The sequence below is a fragment of the Danio rerio genome, chromosome 15, assembly GCF_049306965.1.
Source record: "Danio rerio strain Tuebingen ecotype United States chromosome 15, GRCz12tu, whole genome shotgun sequence".
In the NCBI taxonomy this organism is placed as follows: Eukaryota; Metazoa; Chordata; class Actinopteri; order Cypriniformes; family Danionidae; genus Danio; species Danio rerio.
In genome coordinates, this window is record NC_133190.1 from 18214713 (window position 1) to 18232644 (window position 17932).

Sequence of the window (17932 nt, forward strand, 5' to 3'; positions counted from 1 at the left end):
CAGTTTCACATTTGTGCTTTTAAATTTACAATCGAGCAATTCCATTCAAATGTCAACTTTGCTATGAAAAAAAAAATAGTTTTCACCAAAATAGCAACCATTTCTAAATTTATTTGTGGAAGCAAGTATTTTACAGTACTTTAGAAACACTCAAAAATATCTCGTTAATGTTTTACATTTGATTTACCAAAGTCATACAAGTGGATATTACAAATCTTTCACATCCATAACCATTTTTTTTCTCATTGCAATTAATAAAATCAGTATTTTTTATTTCCTATAGTAAGCCAACTCTTATCCTTACGATTAGCATTGTTTATTTTGGGGTGTGCAGTTTAATTCACAGAATTTCTACAAAGTATGTCGAATGCTGTAAACTCACTAACTTTTTTCATCATCCATAACGCATGTTTATTTCCCTCATTTAAGATCTAAAAAATGTTTACAGATCGATGTTTTTCTGATCCCATTACTCTGTGGTTAGTTGTTTTGGAAAATATAAACACGTTAACAGTTTCTCTGTGAATTTATGTTTTGCAAAAGTCACATCCATAACGCTGGAATAGCTCAATCATGAATTTAAAACGGTTGGATGATTTTTTCACAATTTATAATAACAACAAGAATAAATGGACTTAAATACAGTGTTTTTTTTTTCAGAGGTTAAGAGACAGAGTAAATGTTATCTTTTCCTAAATTCAATTAATTTAAAAAGCTAAATGGACAATACATAAAAGTGTGCATAACTAAAAATATCAGGGTGATACTTCAAAATAATGGTCTGTTAGTTAATGTTTGTTAATGCATTTACTAACATGAACTAAGCATTATCAAATCTGTATGGCATTTTTTGAGTTCAACATTATTCATTCATTCATTTTCTTGTCGGCTTAGTCCCTTTATTAATCCGGGGTCGCCACAGCGGAATGAACTGCCAACTTATCCAGCAAGTTTTTACGCAGCGGATGCCCTTCCATCTGCAACCCATTTCTGGGAAACATCCACACACACATTCACACACACACACTCATACACTACGGACAATTTAGCTTACCCAATTCATCTGTACCGCATGTCTTTGGACTGTGGGGGAATCCGGAGCACCCGAAGGAAACCCACGCTAAGACATGGAGAACATGCAAACTCCACACAGAAACGCCAACTGTTCGACCCAGCGACCTTCTTGCTGTGAGGCGACAGCACTACCTACTGCGTCACTGCCTCGACCGAGTTCAACATTATTAAAATCTAAAGTTGTGCTTGTTAATATTAGTCAGTGCACTGTGAGTTACGTTGACTAACAATGAACAACTTTATTGTCATTAACAAACGTTAAAAAAGAGGAACAAGTACTGTAATAAATCTGTTGTTCATTAGCATTTCCTCATTTGCTCATGTTAGTAAATACAATAACCAACATTAACAAAAGGAAAAATGAAATTTCATAAAATTAAGATATTGACGGTTCATTTCGCTGTGGTAACCACGCTAAAGCAAGGAAAAGGCCAAAGGAAAGTAAAAGTAAAAATTATAATTATGTAATTTATATATCAATGTAATAACCTAATAATAATAATAATCATAATAATAATTCTAACTTTCATAGTAATCTATTAATACTAAATAATGTATAAAAACAGGATCATCCTGAAGCTGAACCATCGACATTATATAATAGATATCAATTATAAATATCTATGAGTTGAACGCCTCTTATAAAACTATGAGAAATGAATCCGTAAAAAAATACTTACGATGATTTACAGGTGGGAAAGTGATGAAAACGAAATATCTGGTCTGATATTCCTCAAGTGTCCAGTGTAAAGTAGGCTATCAGTTATACTGTAGATGATTATTAAAAGTCACTTGAGAGATCTTGACCTCACTGTAGAAAGGCTGAGCTCGCGAGTCTGTCACATATTCATGTATGTATGTATCGCGCAGGTGCCGCTGAGGGGCGCTGTGGAAGAACGTCACTTCCCCTCCTAATGTTGTTCACTGAGCTGCACAGATCGAGCAGAAGCACTGTGTTTACATTCTCAATAATGTGTTAAACAGAGCATAAGATTATGTTTTTATTCTTTGCTTTTTAACGACGAGGCATAATCGGTACAACCGCCCAGTTTAATTCAGCACAAATCACAGAAAGATCTCAATTTTTTTCCAAACGAGTGGAAGAGGAGGAGGAAGGTTTTACATTTTCCAGATCCCATCATTCATTTACAACATGGATAGACTGGCGTCATTTGGAAGTAAGTTTCTTGTTTAGTAAATCTAGTACTCTTGGGGAAACAGCCTAAATATGAAAACTAAATAGCTCTGGTATTTGATACAGAAATGTACCATAGTAAACGGATGTCAGCTAAAATGACTCTGTAAGAGCCATTTACGACGTACGTTGTATTTTGTGCCATGACAATATTTGAATTTCTCTGGAGTACATCATGTTATGATAATACACTTATTAATAACGCTTAACATAATGCATATTGCAGTACGGCATCTTAAACTGTACCATGCTGCCCCCGATTTGTAATACATATAACTTATATAAAACAAATCAGTGCATTAAAGTATAAAGTCATGATTTCTTTAAAAAAATGTGTATATATATTTTTTTATATAAATAAATAACAATAATTTAAAGTATATATATGAAATAAAATGTAGCATATGAGTTTTTTAATGTTTATTTTTTATACAAATATTTAATTTGTAAATTTATTTATTGTATTTAAAACATTTTATAACTATTTATATTGTGAGTTTAATGAATGTAGTAAATAATTCACAATGCTTTTAAGTGGAATATATGATGCTGTACCATGGTGTTGTAATTCATAAATGGTAAAACAAATTATATTAATGGTAGAAACTATAAAGTAAAATGCAGTAGCTGCAGTGCATTAACTGTAATCATACCTCAGGTGAATGTTGTATTAACCAGAAATAGTTTTAAGACCCCCTTACTGTATACTTTATGCTTCACAAATAGGCATAGGTCGGTATAAGATTCTGACGGTATGAGAACTTTGGATAAAATTATCACAGTTTCACAGTATTATTAGTGCTCTAAAATAAGTTTTTAAATGTCTGGGTGAACAACTAAAACTTTTCCACCTAGTTTGAACACAATATAGTTTATTTTGAGAAACATTTAAAATATTTTGGAAAAGTAAACGTGTCCTAAATTATTGAAATGAATCATTGACTTCTGCTGTTTTCATTAGTTTCAAAACACTGATTTCTTTACAACTTGAAAAGACATCTTCGCAAATGTTTTTCTTCTGGAGATACTGTTGTCCTAAAAAAAACAAACAAAAAAAAAACACGTAAATAAAAACCGTACAAACACCGTAGGAACGGTATAACAGAAAACTTTGGCGGTTTTAAATCATTGACTTTTCCAAACTGCGTTGTACTTTGAAACCTGTTATTGTCCCATGGCTATTCACAAATTAATGTTTTTCTTAAATATACTCTTATTTCCTTATAAACTATATATATATATATATATATATATATATATATATATATATATATATATATATATATATATATATATATATATATTCATTAAAAACTAATTATCTAATAACGTAATAATAACAGATATTTGTAATAAAATACTACATTTGATTTTGGTGGGTTATATTTTTCACTTTTCGTTATAATTCATAGTTTTTTTAATAAGTATCAGCTTTATAACATAGTAATATGTTTTGACATACATTCAAGATTAGCTAAATAAAATAAATGCTTTAAAAATAAAATAATGGTTTTCTTTCACATTTGTAGAATATTTTATAAACACAAGAAATATTAAACATTTATTCTAAGCAACAAACAATAAATCAAGTGTCATATTTGAAAATATATTGTACACTTTTGTAAAAACTGGACTTCTTGAACGTTCTGGTTTGATTAGGTACTGTTTGTGTCTTTTAATGTTATTATTTGTTTCATTTATTCATAAAGAATATTAAATTATTATTTTGTAATTTTGTGACTAGATACAGTAGCTCTAAATCACACTATTTTTTGTGATGTATAGAACAGAATTTCTTTATTTCACAGAAATTATTATTTTTACTTAAACACATACTGTACATGTGTTGTACAGTATGTATTGTATTGTGTTACAATAAAATTTATTTTTAGACATGCTTATATTTTCTCTTTTTCTGACAGCACAATACCATTTGAATTTTTGAATTCAGAAGAATTTTTTAAAAAAAAGTATTATTTGGTGTCATATCCCAGATTTTTTTTAATCACAACAAATTAAAATATTTGGATATTTTATACTAAACTTTATTACTTTGAAAATATTGGATTTGTTTAGGTAAAATTTTAAGTAAAATAAATGTTAATATTTATTTTATTTATAAAATAAATGTTAATATTTATTTTATTGGAATTGTTTTTTTTTTTTTTTCAGAAAACATCCAAAAAGGCTCTAAATGACTAAATTTTTGTTCATGAACTAAACATTATTACTCAAACCCATAGCTAAAATATCCAGTAAATCCAGAGAAACGGAATTTCTTGAGGGTTGATTTGCTGATACCTTCATTCTGTTTCTAAATTTTTTGGTCTTCAGATGATCCTTTCGATAAGCCTCCCTGTCGTGGATGTTCGTCATATCTGGTGGAGCCATACATCAAGTGTGCTGAATGTGGACCGTCCCCATTTCTCCTGTGTCTGCAGGTGCTTTCCTTCCACTGCTGTCTGAATGCATCAATCATACACTGTCACTGATCATGAAATACTCACTTTATGTTTTCATCTTTCTGTTGCAGTGTTTCACTAGAGGATATGAGTATAAAAAGCACCAGAGTGACCACAAATATGAAATCATGGTAAAGTATAGATTACAACACTTAATACATAAGATATTGGAATAAAAGGTATTTCAATGGCAACTGTTTTTTGTTGGTTTGTTTTTTGTTGTAGTTAATTTTATAGTTATAGTTTTATATTTATATAAGTATATATATATATATATATATATATATATATATATATATATATATATATATATATATATATAAGTGGTATTATATGGTAGTAATTGGGTTTACCGTAGTTATTGGGTAGGATTAGGGATGTAAAATAAGATAATAGTATTATAAGTGCTAATAAACAGGTAATAACCCAGTAGTAAATGTTGTTTCTCTTTTGTTACTGGTGTAATTGATAATTAAACTAAAATGTTAACAAATACTGTATGTGGGTGTTTGTTTTGTTTTCACTAGTTATATGTTCCTAAAAATCATTAAAGTATTTAGATATATAAGATGTTTTTAAATGTTGTTTATTCCATAAATGTTCAAAACAGATTCTTTTGTTTGTTTGTTCTTTAAAAATTCTTGATTGTAAAAATTTGCTCTATAAATGTATTTGCTCTATAAATAACATGTTTTTTTTTTTTAATATGTATTTTTTCTAGACCTCAGATTTTCCGGTGTTAGAGAGTGGCTGGACTGCACAGGAGGAAATGGCTCTTTTAGAGGCCGTCATGGACTGTGGGTTTGGGAATTGGTCAGTATAGTTCCTTTCCATACCTTTTATTCTTTCTTCTAATAAGGCTTAATTGTACTAGAGCTCAGTGTTTCCTCAGATCTAAATAATGTAATGTCCTCTTCCACTATTTAAGTTTAAAATCAGAACAAAAAGTGATACATTTGTGAAGTAGTAATGGCATGAAATGTTTCAGGAATTGCCAAAAAAGAGTGTCTTCCTCAGTGTTTTGTCTTGTTATGCAATGCAATTATTAAATCATCCATAAATCAAGATATATTTAGTTAAATGCAAAACCAATCAATTATATAGTAATGCAATGTATACATTAATATAATAATATCTTTAATATACAGTCAAGCCCGGAATTATTCATACCCCTGGCAAATTCTGACTTAAAGTTACTAAAATGACACCGGCTCATGAATAAAGGTATGAATAATTTCAGGCTTGATTCTAAATATTTTAGTTTACTTTTTGAGAAATTGACAAAATTAAGTGATTAAAAGAAGAACAAATGTGTGTCATTACAGCATGAAAACTTGTTTAATATGGAATAAATCAATTTTTTGTTTGTTTGTTTGTTTGTTTGTTTGTTTATAGGCAGACCTTTGTTCATGTCATGCATACAAACACATTTATATCAGTTTCTTATAAAACAGGACTTCTTGTCTTATGCCATTTTGCTTCTTGTAGTAAATGTATATTGAATTGCAAATAGATGTTTGCAGCAGAAAGCAAGACAAAAATACTCTGAAAGAATATCAGTTTTCTACTGTGTGATCAGAAAGTACATTAAAAATAATTTCTGTTTTTTAGCTTTTGGGAACAGTTTTTAAACATCAACACTTTAGTTTAAATGTATGGCCAGTGTTAAAATTCTTATACACTGTTTTTGATAATTGAAATAAACTTAAATTAAAAATATTACAAAAAAAAACTAAAAAAAAATATGATTGCATTATCAGAAACAAATCTAAAATAAAATCACTCAAACCAAAATAAAAATAAATTAACTCTTAATAAAATAATAATACCAAAAATTGCATGAGCACATTAAGTAATTACAGATAACTTAAATTTGAAATAAGACTAAATGCTTTAAAAGTATTAATATGTCATTAATGTAACACTGCTGCTGTTGTATCTGGGTTTCTTCAGGCAGGACGTGGCTTACCAGATGCGCTCTAAAACCAAAGAAGAATGTGAAGGTCACTACATGAAGAACTATATCAACAATCCTCTGTTCTCCTCCACTCTGCTCAGTCTCAGACATATGGATGATCATCTGTCCCGGACAGCAGACACAGCCATTCCCTTCAAGCGTAAGTGAGCAGCAAAAACAACAGAAGCAACTGTTGTGTGATTCACCTCTTGATATACATAAGGTTTCAACAAATTACAAGTCTAATCAATCCCAAACAAGTTAAAATGAAAGTTCACGCAAAAGAAAATTAGATTTTGCTTGAAATTGACTTAATCTGACTTTTTTTCTTTAGTAAATCATTAAAATCAGACTTTTCCATCACTATTAGAGTAGAAAAAGCATGTCAGGTAATGCTAAATTAATAGCTAGTGTATGTGCAGGAAACTGAAATTGTTTGTAATCTCCCAGCCACAGTCTGATTGTTTTCTGTAAACTCGGTGATCTGTTTTTTTTTTTAGTCAAATAGCGTCTGAGGCCTTCTGTTAAGAATTTTTTTGTTGATTTGATTACAACAATTGGACAAAGTACCAGACAAGAGCCAGATAAATTAAACAAGCTATATGAAAAAGCCACTTTATGCATTAATTGGGATTGACCCTTCTAATTAACACTTGATCCCCCCTGAATGACGTCAAAACAAGCTGTGTGAGTTGTCAGCACTTTAAAGGGCACCTATGGTGAAAAATCTACTTTTCAAGCTGTTTGGATATACATGTGTGTAAGTATAGTGTATAGACTGTCATATTGGGTTGAAATAAACACACCCGGCCCTTTTTTTTTTTTTTTTTTTTTTAATTTAACAACATAAAAACGGTGGACCAATTTGAATCGGTTTTCAGATAGACCGCAACTTTACGTAGGAGTGCGGTCCCCCCGCCCACCAATATTGATTGACAGCTGCGCGCATTAACATGTCTCCGTAGTAATGCATAAAATTATATCGACAAGACAGGACGAGCGCAAAGCAACCGGGAATAAAAGGTCTGTTCAGTTTGCTAGGATCATCAATCATCATCAGACGTGATCAAGAGTGAGTTTTACAAGTTTAACATGTTTTAAAACGTGTGCACGTGTGTAATGAAGTACAGCCAGTCACTTCAGATTCATTTCATCAGCACAGCCACGTGTCTCTCTCACTGTCTCTCTTTGTGTGTGCGTGTCTACGCTATGTATGTGTGTGTGTGCGTGTGTGTCTGCTCTACGTGTCTGTGCTATGTGTGTGTGTGTGTGTGTCTGTGTGTCTACGCTATGTATGTGCATGTGTGTCTGCTCTACGTGTCTGCGCTGTGTGCCTGAACTCATTGTTGCAACTCCACAAAAAATGCATCAAATACTGATTGGTAAAGTTCTTACTGTAGTATTTCTCACAAACGTTACGTGAGATCTGCTTCCTGAGGCTGCCAAGGGCGGCGATTGAGGCATGTTGCTGACAGGCACGTGGGAACGGTGGGCGGGGATGACTCGCCTTAAAGGCCCAGTGCTAAAAAACAGCAACAACCTTTTCCCAGCTATAGTACAGACACTTCAAACAGCTATAATAAATACTCTGATGGGTGTTTTGAGCTGAAACTTTACAGACACATTCTGGGGACACAAAAGATTTATAATAAATATGAAAAAAGGGGTATCCTATGTGCCCTTTAATAGATTTCTCTGATTTGTATCTTAAAAGTGCTGTGTGTACATTTTTGACTCTTCTGAAGCATAAAATACTATAATATGTTTGCAGATATTTAAAAGACATGCCAAATGAACATTTATGTTTATCTGAAAAACAATGCAGAAGTCAGATATTCTGCTTTGAAAATTGGTTTTCTATGCCAAAATGCTTTCTTTCTTTGTTCTTTTAACCTGCACAATGCCAGTTTAGCCAGTTATATTTCAGTACCTCAGGTTGCCTTGGTGGAAAACCTCTTATTTCATTTATTTAGAAAGGCTCTCAAAGCATGTGTTCGTGACCGAAATGTGTCCTCCAGTGGACAGTAGTAGATTCCGAAATGAGACGCAGATTCAGAGTTCCACGTGAGGTTATTAATAAGCAACATTAGGTAAGCAGGACCATCGTAAGCCCTGTGTCCTAACAACACACTACGCGACGGTATTTGCAGTGATAAGCAATCTGCCTATTTGCACCAGACGAAACACAACAGAAATTTAAATACAACCATTTAGAAGCAAAGAATATGCACCACTCATAAAATGGTGAGGTTTATAATCTAATTAGGGGTTATAATTAGGGATGCATCGATATGGATTTTTTGGCCGATACCGATAACCGATATTTCTTCAGACTTGGAGGCCGATAGCCGATATGTATAGGCCGATAATTATGAATATTTTAAATTGTTATATTTTTATACAGCAAACTTAATAAAAGATTGAACTGTTCTTATGAACTGAATAGCCTATACACAATGCAAAAAAGCTATAATTTCAAAATTGCAAGGTGATTATAGACCTATATTCATGATTTCACATAAATCTGCATGCAAAAAAATATTTCCTTTTCTTCATAGCAAATTAACATGCAAGTTGATTGTTGCATAAAAATAATAGTTTAAATAACAAAATGGTATTTAATTAACAAGCAAGTTAAACATATTTAAATAAGATGAAAATGAAAAGAGCTAAGGACTAAAACCAGCTCAAATGGTCATGAAGAAAACATGTTACAGTGATGTACACATGTACAAATATGTGTGTTCAATTTCAAACTGTTTATTTTATTTTTAAGATCTGAGGTGAAACTATCTGCTGCTGCTTTCAGTTTATGGCAATAAATGTCATGTGAAATAGCATTCAAACTCACATTATTAGTGTTTATCATTAATCATTAAAATAATAATGGTTCATTCCATTGTGAATGTATAATCAGGGCTTGAAATTAACTATTTCACTTGGTAGCACCGTTGCTCCCAACTTAACATATTTAGGAGTACCAGAAAAAATTTAGGAGCACCACCAAAAATAAATGAGCACCATTGCAAAATGTATTTAAAGGGATTTATTGTATTTGAAAACAACATAAATTAGGACTAACAAAAACCAGAAACAACTATCTTATTAATGCTGTAATGACTTATTGATATTTGTGTGCAATAGTTCCAAAATGCATGTCTAATAATTATTAAATATTAATGATGACAAAAATGACAATAATACTAACAATAAATTACATTTCTCAATATGATGCTGCCTTGAATGTGCTTGAATGCGAGTTATCTGCTAAAAAAAGTCTTTATGAAATAAATAAATATATATAAGTTTATTTATATATATAAATAAATATAAGTTACTTTATGAAAAATATGGTTTGCGTCAAACTAAAATAAAGCATTGCAGTAAAAAAAATGTTTATTTTGTACTATTGTTTTTATATGCATGTCAATCTAAAAAAGAATGTTTCTGTCACAAAACAAACGAAAGACTATAATAAATCATTAAATTCAAGATTGAAAGCTGCAAAACTGTTTTTTAGTTAGTAATTAAATAATAATATAAATCTCAAGGAATAATGGACAGAAGAACCTAATAAAAGTCTCATTTCTATCACTCTTTAAAAGTTTTGATTATCTTGTTATTGATAATCTTGTCTTGTTATGAGCTGATTTTCATTTTTCTTCGTTTGTGGAAAGCAGGCGAGTCAGCCGCACCAATTTATGAGCATGCAGAGCAGGATTCCCCCGATGACCACTGGCGCAATACCGCTCTTTGTTATGAGCTAATATGAACCAATACAGCAGCAAGGAAGACCGATTCAGCACATTTTTAAAAAAAATCTTAACAGGTCGCACTACAACCATTATATGCAGTCGCAGAAATGCTCCCAAATTTATTATGAGGTTGAATTGATGAAATTTCAGGGGCAAATGCGACCAAAACGGTTGCAATTTCGAGCCCTGATAATTACGCCAATCAGTCTATGCAAGAAAAAAATCATTCGACAGTCTGAAACCAGCAAATCTAGAAAACCAATAGACACTCTTAAGTGTTCGCAAAAGAATTTTCCCTGCAAAATAGGCATTTGTGTCTACATTTAGTCTAACAGTAAATTACAATTAGATGCACTGTTTGTATAATTTGACCCACAGTAACCACTGAAATAGCTAATCAGTAGTTAGCTAAATTTATACACAAAATTTCCCTCAAAACACTGAATATTTAAATAGGTTTTATTAGATGCAATTTACATGAATTTGATTCACTAAAGCATGTATTACACAAACTAACATTAGCGACAAAACTGACCCCACAAGAGTATTCTGGTCTAATGTGTTTTTCGACCACCTCTTGACAAGCTCAAAGCGTTTAACAGACTGTTCACACCTGTACTACCTGATGAAGTAGTTACAAAAATGCATCTTCTTAATATCAGGTGTGAACATTATAAGAGATTGCAATCATTGTACTCATCTGTTGTTGTCAGAGTAAATGTGTAGAGTGGCAAGAATGTCCACTACATGCACAAAGCCTCTCTAACCGGGTTTGCTCTAGCTCTGATCCGGGTTTTCCATCTTCTGCTACTCGCTCCTTGCTTGTTTGATTTTTTTTTTTACACTGACATTTTATGGAGGTTTTTAATGAAATATTTATTCTTCTGCCATCCTATTTTAAATCAGCATATATATATATATATATATATATATATATATATATATATATATATATATATATATATATATATATATATATATATAGTTTTTTTTTCATATTGTGATGTTAAAGGCTTTATTTCATTAGAATTGATGGAATAGTTATCATTCGCTATTAGTCAACTAAATCTAAGTCAAAATAAATTAATACATCATGAGAGAATAGAAATTATTTAGATAAAAAATTATGATGGCACATGAAGTACAAATAAGGTATATATGGATAAATGGCTTACAATAAACAGTGCTGTACTGAATAGCAGGACATCAGTCGTGTTCTAATCCATGCTTCTTTCATTGTGTTCATTTGTGTTTGCCATCCTGAGCTCCACATCCCTGCGGGCACTCATTCATCACACTCTCACCACACACAGACTAACAGATTGAATACGAGATGTGCTTGTCTGATTCATTTTGTTGTTAAGATGGCACATAAGCACACACAGACAAATCTGCAGTTTTCAAAATGTGGCAATGACTGAGTGATGCATCATTATAATAATAATGTCATGCTTTGTGTTGTATGTGTTTCAGCCACTGACGATCCTCCAAGGCCTTCCTTTGACTCACAACTGTCCAGAGATATGGCCGGATACATGCCAGCTCGAGCAGACTTCATGGAGGTAAGAGATCTGCAGCTACTAGACTTTAGTCAGGGTTACACCTTATTTCAATATTGACATGGATGAAAACAAATTTGTAGGGAATAGAAATGCATGCCTTCAGTGGAGTGTAAGTAAGATAAAGTACATCCAAGTGGTTCTTATCGCATCAGCGAAGCAAATCTGTGGAGTGTTGTTCTGTGGAGAAAAAAAAACAACCGACTGGATGTACTTTATGCCACTTATTACACAGGTACTTGTCACTAAACGTAAAAATGTGACTCAAAGCTTGTATGTTGTATTCAGCCGTAAAAGTTTATTAAGTGTTTAATTAAATGCAAAACAAGAAATGAAAATGGCTGAATGGAGCAAACAATAACCAGGGTGTCTGCAGGTTCTTAAGTCTTAAAATGTCTTGCATTTCAACAACTAAATTTTAGGCTTTAAAAATGATTAAATTTGCTAAAATGTTGTCTTGTAGGTCTTAAATAGTTTTTTTTTACAGGTCTTAATTTTCATATGTCCAAATCAGGGGTACGTTTTCGAAAGCCAACTAAGGTCGCAAGTTCCGTCGTTACAACCATAGTTCATTTATTTAGCATTTTTCAAATCCGTCTTTCCAAAGAACATTCACAAACTGCATCGCAAACTTCAATGTTTGCAACTACACCTTTGGAGCTGTAGTTAGAAACATAGTTCCTGGCTGTGTTCTATTCCCAGTTATTGTAGTTATATGCCCAGTTATATGCCCTATACATTCTAACATTTAAACTTGAAATGATTTTTAAAAAATTAAGTCATCACTCTTAAGTGTAATTTGCTGTCAAAGTATTTTTACAGATCAGTTTTAGCAGTCTTGCGTTGCCGCTTTAGTGCACTTTAAAAGCATTCATGTCATTTTGAACACAGCCGTGGCTCATGATGAAAGCTACAGGTGACCTATTATTTAAAAGCTAATGGTTTTAATATCTAGTATGTATTTATTAAGTATCTGTACTGTATATGACGTGGGCCTGTTAGTTAGAACATTTGTGCAGTGGTTTGCATGTGTCAAATTGTAAAAGTAGACTTTTCAAAAAAATAAATAAATAAACAATATTCTACTTAATAATAATAATCAGTGATATTATTGATATTATTATTAAAGTAAGATTTTTTTCATTTCCTAATAAATAATAAATATAACATTTTATTTCTTAATAAATAGACTGTCTATTTATTTAGTTGTATGATTAATATATGATACTAGAATACGTGGTTGCTTTTGTAAGTGATTTTATGTTTTAGAATAGAATATGTAATGTTCTCAATAATATTTGTAAAGAAAACAGGCCCTATATATGCCGTTTACATACAGTATATTACAATTAATCTGGAAAGCAATTGCATGTTTTTACTAAAACTAAAATTGGATTTTTTTTAAATGTGTGTCCCTGTGAAACAATATAATTTGCACAAAGAAATTATGGGGTTCCTCTCTAAATAAGCTGTTACCACCTGATTTAGAGTACCATTATAGGCGGTTTACATGATATCTAACATGGTTCAAATTATGGATCGACAGAGAAACTACGGTTTTGGGGAAACACTCATCACTACATCTTTCTTTTTTCCAAACGATGCATCGTACTATGATAGTTAATCCCGGAGTTACGTCGTTGTTTGAGAAAAGCACCACAGGCCGACACCGACACAGTCCATCTCAATAAAACTTTACTCTATTTATAACTCTGTTTACCAATATGGATTAGTTGTCTTCCCTACAATTACATTGGTTAAAAAGTTCTCTATGTATTTATAGACCATATATGTTGGGGACACTGACCTGGACCGACTGTTATACTTTTAGTTTTTTTTAAAGTTTATACAGCTTGTCAATCTTCTTTAACAACAACAACAACAAAATAAGTGTGTAAGTACACAACTAGGTTTTGCTTTGTTTTGACACATTTAAAATATGTGGCTAACATAACTTATTTGAATTTATTATATAAAACTCTTTTTGTGCTTGCCCAAATGGGCCATTGGAAATAGTCCTTAGCATTTAGCCTTGTTTTAGTCGAAAATTGTATCTATAGTGGTGTTAAAAAGTCTTAGGTACGTTCACACCGACACGGATGAATCGTCAAGTGCGAGTGATCTATGTGTTAAGTCAATGCAAAGATGACCCTGCAGATGCTATTTTAGCCTTGCTCCATACGATCAGCAAGCACATTCAGCACCCTGGTGCTTTGCCAGAATTTTATTGATTTTAGTTCAGCTTTTAATACTAATTAATCAGAATCTTGACTATTTAGAATAAAGTATTCCAGAGCCATGTGATATTGTTGTTTAACGGTTGTTTAAAATCAATACATGAAATGTCTTCTTTAAAAAAAAAGAAACAATAGCAAAAACACCCTTAAACCTTTGTATGAATGTTTTGATATTTATACAGCCTGATACAGGCTTGTTTCCATAAATTCAATATGCCGTCTAATGACTGTCTGTTTAGAACTTATGTAATTCATACATTTTTTAAAGCAACCTCTCTTTCTCTTTTTGTCTCTGAAATTAGGAGTTTGATAATTACGCTGAATGGGATTTAAAAGATATTGACTTTGTCGATGATGATTCTGATATCCTTCATGGTAAGTGCAACAGTAGAGAAAATGAGTACATTTGTTCTCTCATTTTACTGAAATCAAATGTTATTTTTACAATGTAGCATTATCATAACCTGTTTGCCATTGAAAAATCATAGTTGTTATTGCTGGCTTAATGAGATCAAACATCATTATGGTCTTTTTTTACTTTTATTTCTATTATAAAACATCCTGAATTTAGTTTTCTATATCCATTTTGATGCTATTATACAAATTTTTATTGTAATGTTTGATTTTAATTGAATTTTAGATTATTTTATTATTTTTTATTATGGTTTATTATTTTTAAGTTGAACCACTTAAGTTTAATTAAATTGTATTTCAGCTATAGTATTATTATAAGTTAAATTTTCATACTTTAGCTAGATACAAATACTTAGCAAATCATCATATTTAATTTAATTTAAAATTAACATTTTATTATTTATAATGTTTTTCATATATACTATTATACATTATTTTAAAATATATATATATATATATATATATATATATATATATATATATATATATATATATATATATATATATATATATATATATATATATATATATATATATATTAGATTATATTTGTGAAAACAAACTGAATGCTAAATTCTTGGTAACTACTTTTTACCATGTTTGTGGTATTATTGTGTTATTGCAGCACTGAAGGTTGCTGTAGTGGATATTTATCACTCCAGACTAAAGGAAAGACAGAGGAGAAAAAAGTAAGTAGAAAAAAATACTTGTACTGCATAACATCAACCTCTAGAGGGCCACCCTTCCCTATTAAATTAGATTTCAAATTAGAGCGTTATTTCTAAGGGCCCCTTTCTCAATTAACAAATTATATATCTGAACAAAAATATGTAACACTCATATGATAGATACCAAAATAAAATTAATTATCACATGCATGTTTGAGAAATGCCTTGCTGGAGTTCATCTGGTTTGTTATAATGTAACCTATACATAGCAACTAATCGGCCAGTCTGATTTTCTCCTGCACAAACAGTAACAGTAACGGTGTGAAATCAGCAGTAATGTGCCCTAGTCGACCTGTAATAGACCAGTGGTGTGTGTATGTGTCTGTGTGTTTAAGAGCTTGACCTCAGCTGTGTAGTGAAGTGGAGCCTCAGCTGTCGTCTGAGATCTCCTGCAGAGATACACACACACACACGCATTCCTCCAGCGGATGCTTTTAATAACACCATCCTCAGACCAAGCAGCGCATCTTGTCATTTCAATGCATTTAGTTTGTTATTATGTGAAATACTAATGAATATCCTCAGCATGATTAATTTTAAACTTCAACGTAGAATATGTTTATATATTTATATTTCTTTTCCCATCAGTTTTTTATTTAATCATGTTAAAATCACTTTATCGTACAACTTTAAAGGGATGGTTCAAATTATGTCATCATTAACTCCTTCCACTTGTTCCAAACCTGTTTGACTTACTTTCTTCTGTTAAACGCAAAAGAAGATAATTTGAAGAAAACTGTAACTGTTGACTTCCATAGTTTTTTTTTTTTTTTTTTTGCCTTTTATGGATGTAATGGTTAAGTTTTCAGTTTTACAGCATGAAATATTCTTTAACTATAAAAAAATTGTAAAAAAAAAAAAAATGTATTTTAGTAAAATAATGTTGTTGTAGTTATGGTGTTAACAAAATGTTGCTGAATGAAGCTGAAAAAAAATGTGCAAATGTGCAATTTGGGCATAAATATGTTATACACATACATACACAGTTAGGTCCATAAATATTTGGACATCGACACAATTCTAACATTTTTGGCTCTATACACCAACACAATCAATTTAAAATTAAATGAACAAAATTTGCCATAACAGCAGACTTTCAGCTTTAATTTAAAGTGGAATGTTATGCAATGGCCAAGTCAATCACCTGAGCTGAATCCGATTGAGCTTGCATTTCACTTGCTGAAGATAAAAACTGAAGGGAAAATGCCCCAAGAACAAGTAGGAACTTAAGACAGTTGCTGTAGAGGCCTGGCAGAGCACCACTAGGAATTAAACTCAGCATCTGATGATGTCTTTGTGTTCCAGACTTCAGGCTGTAGTTGACTGCAAAGAATTTGCAACCAAGTATTAAAAAGTGATTATCATAATTATTATAATTAAAATATGATTATTATTCTGTCCAATTATTTTTGGACCCTAAACAAGCGGGAGGCACATATGCAAACTGTTATTCCTTAAGCGTATACCTGATTTCAATGTAAAAACCCTCAAATTAAAGCTGACAGTCTGCAGTTAAAGTATATCTTGTATGTTTCATTTCGGCTCCATTGGGTTCATGTATAGAGCCATAAATGTTAGAATTGTGTTAACATGACATTTTTAATTTATGGACCTATCCGTGTGTGTGTGTGTGTGTGTGTGTGTGTGTGTGTGTGTGTGTGTGTGTGTGTGTGTGTGTGTGTGTGTGTGTGTGTGTGTGTGTGTGTGTGTGTGTGTGTGTGTGTGTGTGTGTGTGTGTGTGTGTGTGTGTGTGTGTTTATGTACAGTTGAAATCAGAATTATTAGACCTCCTTTAAATTTGTTTTCTTTTTTTAAATATTTCCCAAATGATGTTTAACAGAGCAAGGAAATTTTCACAGTATATCTGATATTTTTTCTTCTGGAGAAAGTCTTATTTGTTTCATTTCCGCTAAAATAAAAGCAGTTTTTAATTTTTTAAACAGCATTTTAACCATTTAAACCATTTTTTACAAACCATCATTATACAATAACTTGCCTAATTATCCTAACCTATGTAGATAACCTAATTAACCTAGTTAAGCCTTTAAATGTCACTGTAAGCTGTATAGAAGTGTCTTGAAAAATCTAGTTAAATATTATTTACTGTCATCATGGCAAAGATAAAATAAATCAGTTATTAGAAATGGGTTATTAAAACTATTATGCTTAGAATGTGTAAAAAAAAACTTCTCACTGTTAAACAGAAATTAGGGAAAATAATAAACAGGGGGGTAATAATTCAGAGGGGCAAGGCTAGTAATTCTGACTTCAACTATATACAGTTGAAGTCAGAATTATTAGCCCCCTTTTGATTTTTTTTTTTCTTTTTTTTTAATATTTCCCAAACGATGTTTAACTGAGCAAGGAAATTTTCACAGTATGTCTGATAATATTTTTTCTTCTGGAGAAAGTCTTATTTGTTTTATTTCAGCTAGAATAAAAGCAGTTTTTATTTTTTTTAAACTATTTTGGGACAAAATTATTAGCCCCTTTAAGCTATTTTTTTTCGTTAGTCTACAGAACAAACCTTTGTTATACAATAACTTGCCTA

General features: G+C 31.3%; 2 protein-coding genes across 5 annotated transcripts in view; one reads left to right on the plus strand and one right to left on the minus strand.

Annotated features, from left to right (window-relative positions):
* The window catches only part of rab34a (RAB34, member RAS oncogene family a), a 626412-nt gene that overhangs the window by 324771 nt on the left and 283709 nt on the right, over positions 1-17932 (minus strand). The window lies entirely within an intron of this gene.
* The window catches only part of tada2a (transcriptional adaptor 2A), a 33488-nt gene continuing 17544 nt past the window's right edge, over positions 1989-17932 (plus strand). For 2 of the 3 annotated variants that reach the window (XM_005157436.6, XM_073923351.1), the window contains exons 1-8: positions 1989-2252; positions 4604-4710; positions 4803-4862; positions 5453-5544; positions 6685-6848; positions 11917-12005; positions 14542-14614; positions 15279-15342. In XM_005157436.6, the coding sequence (XP_005157493.1) occupies positions 2228-2252; positions 4604-4710; positions 4803-4862; positions 5453-5544; positions 6685-6848; positions 11917-12005; positions 14542-14614; positions 15279-15342 (674 nt within the window). In that variant the 5' untranslated portion in view covers positions 1989-2227. 3 annotated transcript variants of the gene reach the window in all.